General features: G+C 38.3%; 1 protein-coding gene across 1 annotated transcript in view; it reads left to right on the top strand.

Annotated features, from left to right (window-relative positions):
- The window catches only part of LOC122809226 (semaphorin-6D-like), a 955,253-nt gene that overhangs the window by 808,771 nt on the left and 133,966 nt on the right, over positions 1-12,516 (top strand). Inside the window, exons 11-13 of the mRNA XM_044080542.1 lie at positions 1,517-1,605; positions 9,601-9,818; positions 11,369-11,500. Coding sequence (XP_043936477.1) covers positions 1,517-1,605; positions 9,601-9,818; positions 11,369-11,500 — 439 coding nt within the window. The remainder of the gene's footprint in view (positions 1-1,516; positions 1,606-9,600; positions 9,819-11,368; positions 11,501-12,516) is intronic.

Raw genomic sequence — 12,516 nt, 5'->3', positions numbered from 1 at the left:
GATAGGGGAGGGTTAAAGTGTTGAAGTTGGTGTAGAGTTTTAAAAAGCCTTGCTGTGCCCCTGTCCCTCCCACCCCCACCCCACTACTGATAAATTTACTGTTACGCTCTCGTTAGTTATTCCATTTATTTTAGTTTGCTTTTGTTTGTTTGTTTGCGTAGGCTGATGCTAAAAGTAGCTGCAATATTGCAGTTGCTAGACTAGAACATCCCTTTTAATATGAAGTATTTTTCTGGCTGTGAAGCATTTTTCCTTGCTAGCAGTCAAAATCATGAGATGTTTTTACAAGTTAGAGTGAAAAAGTCTTTACCTTCATGGTGTTTTAATTGCACGTTTCATTTCCAGTACTGAAGATGACCTCTTAGGTCTTACTTTCATTTTTGCAGTGTAAATGCTGTGTTTCTAATTCTGTAGATGAGATATTTTCTGTCAAGTTTTACTATCTATACTTTATTTTTCTGTTTTTTTATGGTTTGGATTAAATTTCATTTTTATTTATTGAAATTGGAATATAGCTAAAAAATGCCCTTTACTGCCCAATCGACTTGCCTGTAGAAAATGAATAAAATTGTGAAAGTAGGGGCCAGCCTCTTTCAACAAAGCTTGGTAAGCTGTTTAAGAGTTGTCAGGAGTTATTGATCCGTGCTAAGAAAGTCTTTGTGATTTAGTGATCTGTAGTTACTAATCTCTTAATGTAATCAGCACGTCACAAAAGAGAATAACTAGTGAGACCTATAGTGGGAAGAATTCCACAGCACCTAACTGTAGGGGATATGGTGCCTCAGAATGCTGGTCTCTGTTACTTCTATATCTGAAAACTTTAAAAGTCAGTGTCTCACCTATAACTGTGTGTAATCTGGTCATGAACCTCATGCAGTTTGCCTGTTTCATCCCTTTGATATTTTTAATGTCTACATTAACAGCCATCTTTAGAACTTTCTAAATTGTTTTTACCTTCCTCTTAATCCAAAATCGTAATTCTCCTGTTTTCAGTCCCATAACAGACCTAATCCTGTTACTCTGCCCTCCGTATTCTAACTGCTCTATCTAAATTAGCCACATTTAAGTTTTGTTTTCTATTTCTCAGTATAGCAGTATCAATAGCAATTCATTGTTTTCTCTTCTCCTTTCTCCCCAACTTTATCATGAAGTGCTTGATGTCTTCTCTCCGTACTTGTCTTACTGTGTAACTGTCAAGAAATGTATACACATGTCTTACGTTATCTTCACAATATTAAATTTAGTTGCTTATATTTTAATTCCAATCTGGATACAACTGACATATTTGTACCAATGTCTAAATGTATGTAAACTGTCCACTCTTTATTACGTTTGTGACTGAGATGATGATTATAAATATTTTTGAGAGTGCAGCTTCCAGGTTAATCCTGAATTTACCCATATGGGTCAGTGTTTGACCTCATTAAATTATAACTAAAAAAGGTTTTCTGAATTCAAGCATTTTTCCTAAGAATCATTTTGTTATCTTTATTTTATTTTATTTTTTCTCTTACAGAACCTCACTTCCTCCATGCAGTTGACTATGGAAACTATGTTTACTTATTCTTCAGGGAGATATCTATGGAATATACAACTCTGGGCAGGGTAAGAAAAACGGTATTTTTTATTCCGTATTGAAATTATGCAGACATTTGAGACATCTGATGTCAGAGGAGAACACAGAACTGATGATGTCAGATGTGCTGGTTGATCTGAAGTCAGATAGGAGTAAGATCAATGTACATGACTTTGCAGGAAAAGTATAGTTTTTCTCACTGATGTGTATGTCTGTGAGTTGCCTTTACTCTTAAAGCTCAGGTTTATCTCTAGTTTCTTAAATTCAGAAGATAATGTGATTTTTGAGCAATTGACAGCCTTCCTTTCCACTCCTTGAGAATTTTTTTGTGATTTACCCAGTGCCAAAAAGCAGTCCTTACTTCAGAGCCTTAATTCCGTTTAAGCATCTGTTCAATGCAAGATACCATTAAGATCATGTATTAGCTGAGGAGTTAATGCAAGGTCTCAAATTTGTATAATGTTATGCTCCTAGAACAGGGAGTAAAGACCTTGCTGGTCTCAGTGTACTTGTTTACAAACCCTATGTTTTACAGCTCCCTGATGATTAAAAAAAAACATGCAACATTGAGATTATATCACTGTCCTTGGTTGTCCTGTCATTTCCTGTTTATAAAGTAAAATTAACAGGTAGTATATACTACTGTCTTGAACACAAACCACTATAATCACATTGTGGTGGTAATTTTTGTCTGTGACTGTATTAAAATGTCTATAGTTCACAACACTGCCAAAAAATTAATTGCAAGTATGTAAACTGGATCTTGTACTGCGAATGCCAAGAACAATGTTCTTAGTTAATTAGTACTTCTAAAAAAAAGCATAATTTTTTTACAGGACAGTTGTACAAAATATGAAGCAGAGGACATTTTTACTATGATAAATTAGTTTATATCTGCTGTCGCGTTTTGTGCCATGGTTTATGACCCTTCCTTCCTCAGAAGAATGTTGCTACATTTTTACATTTTGATTCAAATGCTGCCTAACAGCTACAGAGAGAAATACAATAATGTAGAAAGCATCTCCATTAGCTGTATGAAAGAGTAAATTCTTATTGGCTAGGCAGAGTAGTATTTATTATATTGGTAGACCTCTGTGTACTTGATAAATGCACTCCTCTTGAAGCAACCTTCATGTAATACATAATTTTTTATGTAGTTAATTGCCTGTTTGTCTGTGTGCATCATCAAGCAAAATGAATAGCCATTTGAATTTTGTAAGGGATTCTAATGAAGTCCTGCTTGTGTGAGGACGAAAGCGCTGAATAAACATTCTTTTTTATACTTTATATCTTGTTTGGGAAGTTTCTTGGACTCTGTTTCTAACTTCATTTTATTTGAAGGTTTGGTTTTACTATAATGCTGCACTTGTGTTTTTAATCCTGTAAGGGATCCCATGTTGACACTTAGATCTTAGTAAAGATATTCTTCCACAATGACCTGTTTTCTGCCATTATCTCAGAAGATAACTGAAGGCATCCATAATCATGGGATATTCAATGACATTAAGCACGATTACTGCAAAGCCTGGCAGTATATGTTGACCTTTAATTAAGATGTACCTGGGCAGCAGTTCCAAAGAGGGAATGCTGTATCTAGATGCAGTCACTGCCACTGAAAAAAATGACAGGAAACCAAACAATCTGCTGTCCAGCATGAAGAGTGCATGATGTGTTGCTGTCAACTTTTGGTGTTGGTGAAAAACATAGTCTGTGGAAGATCTTGTCTTTTTTTTTTTTTGCTGGTTTTAGAATGAGCTTTAATCCTGTTTAGTTTGTTACTTTGTTACACTGGTTCAGAAGATGGGTGGTATGAGAGTGAAAGGTGTAGGATGCATTAAGAACATATGTAATGGAAGACTTACAGTCTAAATGAATAGTTCTCATTCTAAGGAAAGAGAATCCACTTAAACGTTTTTAAGTGGAACTGATAACAGACTTGGTAAGAAACAGTTGTTAAGGTATTGGATTGCAAAACACAAGATCCAAGTTTGAATCCAAATAGATTCATGTGTGGACTGTCACCTTAAGCAAACCAGGTAACATCCTCTATGCCACCAGGCCTCTCCTGAAACTAGGAATGTGTTATTCCAAGCTAACCTCAAGTTACTGAAAGAGTACAGTCACGCACTTACCTAGTTAACAAATATGTAAATACGTAAATAAAATAAAATGCCTGTATCTGTAGCATAAAGGGATGAAGACTATAACCCAGACTTTCCATTCAGTTGGTGGCTTTGGGTATTGAAGGAAATTGGTAGGGGTGGATGGGGAGTGAAATAATCCATTCAGGGAGGGTTGCAGGGTAACTGTTCAGCATATTGCAGTGTGGGAGTACAACATGTAGTGGTTATAGGGTTCATAGGCTTCATAGGTTAGGGTTCATAGGTTAGTACTAAAGCTAACTGCCCTTGCGAGCCATTGTAAGCCTAGCCAGTTATCCCTTGTGAGACTCAAACCCTGCACTTTGTGTTTGTAAGGCAAACACCTTAACCATTAGGCCACCCTCCCCAGGTGCTTGGCTACTGCAGAGCTACTCTGGCAGTAGTCCTTTGAGGTGGCATAACTTCCTTGGGAAGCATGTGCAGAAGCTTGCATGTCCTGTCATTGGAAAGGAACATTATAAGGACCCTTGCAGGAAAGGGCATGCATATCAGCCAACAAGGGGTGGGGAGAAAGAGTCCAAAAAAAAAGCCCTGATGGCTGCCCAGTTGATAACTTTTCACGGTCATCTGTCACAGTTGTTGAAGGGAAAATGAATGAAGTGGTTAGCTTTGAGGGGATGGATGCTTGTTTGGCAGGCAGCTGCGTAGGAAACAGAACATAAAGTTCAGCCATGCATCTAAAATACTGGACATTGGGAGTGTTCTTACCAGGAGGAGAAGCGTTGCTGTCCACCAGCTGGTAACATGACTCAGCATTAAGTGTGTCAGACTATCTGGTGAGGGTGGTATGGAGTATCACTGGAAGTTAGGTACACACTAATGTTTTCTGCAGAGGGAGAAAAGAGAAACTGCAGCAGCTGCATTTACAATTCTACGTTTGTTCTGAAGCCACATCCTGAATGAGATGCGAGGTAGAGGCAGTTCCATAGTATGTAATGTCAGTAACCCTCTACCTGCACCACATGTGAAAACTGTGGTGCATTAATAAGTGTGCCTCGGATGAGAGGGGTGGTGGAGGAGATATAAAAGAAACAACATATCTTAACTAATTCTAGCACCAAACAATAACATCTCTCATTGTAGATGTGCCAGATTCAGAGGTGCTGTATGGAGATGGATAAGGGGGCAGCTTTAGGAATAGGTTAGAGTTTCATCCATGTATGAGATAGAAACAAATCTTAACAAAAGGAACAAGTAAACCCAGATGCCAAATATGTTTGCCAGTGGCAAGGAGAATTACCAGAATGGATATCTTTATCAGTTCTTATTTCTTGCGAGTGATCATGTTTCTTTGGAGGAAATTTTTAGAATGTCCAAAAGGGAGATAATATTTTTTTCTAGAAGGACTTCATAGACCATGCAGAAACAGTGGTGGTTGATGGAGAGAAGTATATAGTAAAACATGCTATGTGATAAACTAAAGCTTGGTTTTATTTTGGAACTGCATTTACAGACTTTTTATTGGATGTGTAATAACACATTAATAGAACTGTTTTGATCTGTGTTTTGATTACATGTTGCAGAACATGAAACACAGTAAGCTGCTAATTAGTCAACAAAAATCTGTATCTGTCATACTGTATTTTTGTGTCACCACAACAGTGTCATTGAATTTTAGCTCCTTCCTAAGTAACCACCATCCAAGCATTTAAGAACTTTATTTAGTAAATGTTTTTTATACTGTAGCACATACCAAAAAAAAAAAAACCTCATAGCATTTTCTAGTGATATACACTGATGCAGTGTTTAATGTATGAGCAGCAACCCAGTATGGGACTTCAACCTTTGACCTTATTGGCCAAAGGCCTGATTTATGTCTCATGCTGGAATCCATCAGGATGTTTTATTACAGATACATAGGAGCTCCTTTAAAAATTTTTGCTCCATTGCCCATTATTGTAGATATGTATGCAGAGAAACAGACACCAACCCCCCCCAGTCACACACACACACACACACACACACACACACACACACACACACACACACACACACACACACACACACGTTTGTGTGTGCATGCATTCAAAATGCATTTTGAGTTCTTTAACATATCAACTTGAGTTTGGCCTTTCATTTTAATATGGTAAAAAGCAACTGTGAGCTCTGAAATGCTTTGCACTGCAATAGCCAAGTGCATTTTTCCTAATTTAGTAATTATTAGTTCTTCCTGATATCCAGCATTCTCTCTCTCTGTTGCTCTCGTTTTTTTTATGCATCATCTTGTTCCAAATGTTGGACTAGAGTGGTTTCAGATTTTAGTGACTGATTACCCTTCAAGCGTGCTGATTACATTCTGAATAAAAATGTTGTTTCAAGTTTAATTGTATTCAGATCCTCAGTAATGACTGAGGAGGCAGCAGTGGGTATAGCGAAGTAGCATTTGGCTGCCCCTTTAAGCCCACTGTACTGTAATGATTTTGGCCTAATCTAATCTTTAGAAAGAAACATTTTACATTGTTATGGGTAACTGCTACTCCTCGTAGAGACTGACATTTTTCCCTCGTTGATAATTAATCCAGGCTCAGCATCTAGCAAATGTCACTGATCATAGATCTGCTTTCACTGTTGCTAGTACATGACTGGCATAATATATAAAAAGGCTGAGGACAGCATGTTTAACACTGTACTCTCCATTGTGCACTTTGGTATTGGTGGAGCACCGGCCTAGTCATTTAGTCTCACCCAATTATGGAGTTTTTTGGTACAGTGGTAGTCAGTTTCAGTTAGTGAAACTTGTAATAGTATATGCAAAGGTGTGATGAGACACAATATTTAAGTGCTCTGTCGACAGGTCTAAAAGAAGGAGGGTCGGAATAGTTTCTGCTGGTGGTTTGCTGCATTGAAAATACAACATTTTCAGATTTTACATAGAGTAAATTGTTTTCCTTGTCTTTCGGTTGGCACTACTAATTATTTTCTAGCATCACTGGTTAGAATTTATAATGTTTGTAGGTATTGAAAGAATTAACTGTGTAACTGCATAACATATCAGACCATCAGAAGAGAAGTTTATTACCATCTGTATTGTCAATGTTTTTAGGTTTGTACTTAAGCCGTGGTCATCAGTTGGCAGAGTGAAGGATCAGGGAATAGTTTTATTATGAATTGCGGTGCTCACATTGGGTAGACATGTTTGACTCCTTCTCTTGGCATAATCCTGTGCTTGTGAATCTCGCTGACTGGGTATTCACAATTGGCATAGTGATCATAGCATCTGCCGAAGTGGTATAGATGCGTGCTGAATGTTATCGCTGCATTACAGCTTTGACACTCTAGCCAAAGCATGGAAAATTGTAGAAGCTATGATGGCCCAGCACCTGCTTCTAAGGGCTGATGGCGGATTTGACTTGTAGGTTCATAGGTAGGTACTAGGCTATCGGCCCAAGGGCCTATGTAAGCCTAGCCAACAAGGTTCCCTGGCTTACGCCACCCAAGAAAGTTATTTTCCTGTGCCACTGTCGTGCAGAGACACAGAAGTGATCCCTGGGGTGTATTTCCTATTTCCCATCCACTCATCAAGATTTTTCTTGAAGAGTGCTAATAAAGAACTTTGCTTGACATAGATGGGTAGCCTGTTCCAGAGTATGGGAAGTCTCTGGGACAGGAATCTATCCCTCCAGCATGTCCTGTTTATTGTGGTGACAAGGTTTAGATCCCTAGAGCATGTAGCTCGGAGGGATGTCTCAGGAACCAAAACACATACCTGGTAGGGAATGTCAAAGTGAAAAGAGTCATCATATAATGGGCAAATATAAAACTAAATACCGTGGAAGGTTATATATATCAACATGGATACAGACAAGGTTGCTGAAGAGAAAGTTGGGAAAGTAGGAAAAAACACAAACATTTCATTTGCACAAGAGAATGAATAGCTGATACTCAGCACATGATTGGTAGAATCTTTAAAACTCTGCCTAAAGAATTCATAAAAATGGCAGGTATGTTTAAATCCCCAAGAGCAACGGTTTTTCCTTCTGCTAGAAAAGATTTGGGTCATAAGCACAGACAAGACCTGATTCATTAAATCCTGTGTCTAGCTGCATGGAGGGCTTATAGCTACTGACCAGTCCACTGCATGCTTAATGAGATACGAAACGGTGTCATCTTTAGGCAGACACAGCTAGTTAGTCAGAGTAAGCTGTCTGTGCACTGCAGTGATGCAGCGTGAAACAACGATTCAATGATGCAGGGTGAGACCGCATGATTCAGAATCTCAGTGATGCAATGTTGAGTCATGTACAGAACTTAGCATCATGTAGCAACCACACTGAACCTATGCTTATAAAACCTGCAGCATGTTTAGCAATTATATCTGCATTATAAACCTACATCTACTTTCAGCATATCCATCCTGTCATTTTTGTTGCACATTTTTACTTCGTGTAGTTCCAAATTTTGAACTAGACTGTCTTCATATTTTAGTGACTGTATATGAAGTAGAAATGTTTACAGTTAAAAAAAACTGAAGATGGAATGATGTAGGCTTCCTGTCATAGGTGTGAGACCTGAGTTTCCAAGTCACAATACTTCAAACAAATAAAATGGGAGTGAATCAAGAAATGGAAAATTTGTGGTTACACTTTTAAAATGGGTTATTTATTTATTTTTATTTAACATTTGTTTACCGGGTAATCCATTTTCAACAGAGGCCCAGGGAGAAAAATTCCACAAAAGCAAAAATACAGTACAATACAATATACAGTGGTATTCACTACAATACCAGAAAGAAAAAAACAGAATAGTAGATTTCAGTACAAGTATAATATATACAGTTACACAACTACTGTATATTTAAAGTTGTGTGCAAATGTTTGTTTGGATACTTTTAATCATACAACCAAAATTTCTAGGAGTAACAGGACTGATGTAGTCACTTATGTATAGCGTGGAGTGTATTGCAGGAATAACTTGTAACTTATAAGGGGTTAGTTGAAGAAAGAAAAAAGGAAGTAGTAATGTTTAGTAGGCATGTCTTGCAGGATATGAGGAATTAGTTGAGTACAGAAGAAAAGATATGGTAGGGTATCTAAGAAAAGTGGAAAGATGTGGTAGGATATCTCAAAAAAGGTGAAAGGGGGTGGCTTTTGAGACAACAGAACAGGGAGACTTAGCAGAGGGGTAGTAGAAGGAGAGGAGGTGAGCAAATAGAAAGTGGAGGTAAGAAAGTGGTTGCGAAGAGAGCTGGATGGAGGAAGTACTTGCTTAAGCTGTTTTTGCAGGTGACTTGCCCCTACACTCCTATTACTTACATATATTAACTATGAGAGTGCTGTACTTTGGAGTAGGGGAAATATACCAAGATACTACAGCTTAAGACTTAACTTTTCCCTGTTTCTTGCTTTAATTTCTGATATTGGGAGGATCACAGTTCTAGATGACAGTACTTGAAATGTCAGGGGGAACCCAATGGAGATAGTACTGGTTTAATAAGGCATGCACCAAGTAAGTTTTACTGGAAAAGCTGAAAAATGAGGCAGTTATTAGCATCACATTGCTGGGAGGTGGCATTGGTGGGATGGGACATTTGACTGCTTGTAAAATTAGTCCAGATGATGGCTAACTGCAGAGAAGCCCATTTGTTTATAGCACTGATGCAGGTATTTTTCTCTTGAAGTTCTGCTATTCTGGTATTCACCACCACTGTACTTTCTGGAAGCACTTGGGTTGCATCATGGGATCCTTAGAAACTCCATCCCCTGTCCTGCCATTTCTGGCCACATACCAGCTGCTTTGTTTACCAGTGATTATACATAGTAGAGTTGCTGTCTTACTGACCATGTCACATTGTGACTGTATATTATGACCCTCATTTTTACTGTTGTCTGTCTCTCTCTAATTTATTTGTTTATTTTTATGCAGGTAATTTTCTCTCGTGTGGCCAGGGTTTGTAAAAATGATATGGGTGGATCCCCCAGGGTTCTGGAAAAGTACTGGACATCATTCCTGAAAGCAAGACTCAACTGCTCTGTGCCAGGGGATTCATTCTTCTACTTTGATGTCCTTCAGTCCGTAACAAGCATCGTACAGATTAACAGCCGACCTGCAGTTATCGGAGTGTTCAGCACCCAGGCTAACAGGTACAGTCTAGGAGTTTATCACTAGTTACCTAGTCTGTTTCAGCTTTCCTTTGTTGCATGGACCTAGTATGTGCTATGAAAGAATACATGCAATGACAATTTTTGTTCTGGATGAGAGTACCCACCTCTGGGCTACTACAGCGGGGAGCTAGAGGAACATGATCTAAATGAAACTTATTAAGGAATGTAGAACACATTTGGTAAGTAGCTTCAGGCACATTAATGGTAGCTGACTTACTATATTGACAAAAAAATAATTTCTGTATTAGAGCCTTAGGAAGAGTGGTGTTCAGGTTAGTGAGTGATAAGTTTGTATCTTTGTGTATTTGCTTGTGCCTGAGAAAAGACCAACTTCAGAATGGTTTATTGGGGTGATTTTTGACCTCCCCAAACTGTGAAGGGGCGTAGGAGATTGAAAACATTCTAATACAGCCAAGTCCTTTTATACATTACGTACATCAGAATGCTCATTTTATAAAACACCTGTGGTGGATTGAATCATGGGAAACTCCTCTGCCACCCCAAGAATAGTCACAGTATTTTGGCATGTCTTTCACCCATGAGCACTAAACTTGTGATCTGGTCCAGGCTTTTTGGACTTGAGTTCCCTGTCACCTGGCTACAGAGACATGACAATACTTAAGAAGGAGAAGTAAACTTGAGAAAGGTTATGAGGCAGTAGGACAGAGAAAACGTGCCTATATGAAGTTGTACATATTGTTATTTTCTCAACAGCAAGAACGTCAAAGATGGGACCTTAATGATCATAAAAATCTCAGCTTTAAAGAAACAGGACTACTGCTGTTCCTGAACACAATGTATATGCTGAACTTAGATTCAAAGTGAGTTATGCATCCAAAAAAAATGCTCTATGTGCTCCTTTCGTTTGCAGAAGTTCTCAGTTGACTTCATTTTACCCTAATGTCTTCATTAAAATGTATGTGAATATTTTCATTCTCTGTCTGCTGAGATGCCCAGATTAACCATCACCAGGCAAGAAAGTGTCACAACATCATATCATTTAAGAAAAGGGGTACAGAAGCACGTCTCAAGATGGATTCCCTTCACAAGCTCGAAGTTTCAAACCTTCAAACTGTTTGAACGTTTTGAATGGAGGTCTCAGTACAGCGCAGAACAGGAAATTTACCATTTTCCTCACTGTAGTGTGATCTTGTCTTGGAATTGGTATATTTATTTAGCAGGAGGTATGGGGGGGGGGGTGCAGGGGGGTTGCCCCTCCCCCTTGCAAAAATGTAAAAAATGTTTTTGTTTTGTTTTTATTACAATTTTGAAGTTTCAAAACTTCAGTCTTATGGTCTCAACCATTTGCAGTTCGAAGTTTTGAATACATTTTCACATTTTATTAAAATGCAGGCCCTATTTCACATTTTGGCTGTATTGTGGGTGTTTACATTTTTTCTAATAGATTGATGTTTCGATGCTTGAAAGATTAACTGCAGTATTGGAAATGTGTGACAGAAAAAGATAATATCTGTATTTTTGTAGTGAATAAAGAAATAATTTAACTTTTTTTTTATTTCTGCGATTAGTATTGTTGGTTCTGGTGTCTGTGCATTTTACTTGGATGACATTGAGAAAGTATTTAATGGAAGGTTCAAAGAACAAAAGAATGCGGAGTCATCATGGACACCTATTCCAGAGGACAGAGTTCCAAACCCAAGGTAATGAATTAGCTACTGTCTTGCTTCTGTGAAACAGAACTCTATAGTAGCTGTTTTTGTTTTGGGAATGTTCCTTAAGGAGATGCATGATATGCAGTTTCATGCTGAGATAGGTCATTTGTTTTTGTTTGTTTCTCGGCTGTTAGAATAACATTTTTCTGTTATATTTCTGATGAGACCTATACCAAGCTGAAGTTATGGATCTGTAAGTTCACAGCAGATAAGTTCTGAGTTGTAGCCCATGGAATGTGTGTAGGAGACGAGAACATCTTTCCTTCATATGTTAATGTCCATTCATCCACAATCCCATTTTTCCATATGAGGTTGGGGTGTCACTTCAACAGTGACAATCATCTAGAGCTGAGGTTTACAACGCCAGTTAGCTAGCCCTACCACAGCAATTCATCGACACCAGAGACTCGCACACACGCTCACACCTGTGGGCAGTCTTAGTGTGTCCAGTCTACCTACTGTGTTTCTTTGGAATGTGGAAGGAAACCAGAACACCCAAAATAAACCAACACAAACACAAGGAGGACATGCAGACACCTTAAAGAAGGCATCCCAGCCAAGAATCGAACTAGGTCACCTCTTTCTGTGAGGTGACAACACAATCTGGTGTGGCCACTGTGCCCCTGTAAAGGTGTCAACAACTGATTGGTAAATTAGTCTTATGTTCGTGTGCTTTAATCATCAACCAGCAGTAGCATAATGCTGCAGAATTGCAAAAATAATGTCAGGCATGTCATTTGCAATGAGAGGTATATAACCACACAGGATGAGACACTACCCACCTGAGTTTTAAGCAAGAAATCCCTGCAGGTGAAATACACTGCATGAAAAAAAAACTAATATTGCTTATGACAGACTATGCTTTTGAAATTAGTATATGTGAATGAGAATCAGGAGTTTCTCATATGTTAAGAAAATTGATGAAGAAAGGCTGACACATTTTTATTTATTTTTGGAGAGGGTGGCAGGAGCAATGTGTCTGTTTAATTTAAGTATTTAAACTA

The sequence above is a fragment of the Protopterus annectens genome, chromosome 8.part0 (genome assembly GCF_019279795.1).
Source record: "Protopterus annectens isolate FY-2018-M chromosome 8.part0, PAN1.0, whole genome shotgun sequence".
NCBI classification, from domain to species: domain Eukaryota; kingdom Metazoa; phylum Chordata; order Ceratodontiformes; family Protopteridae; genus Protopterus; species Protopterus annectens.
The sequence above is the reverse complement of the archived record's forward strand: the minus strand, read 5'-3'. Positions and strand labels throughout refer to the sequence as shown.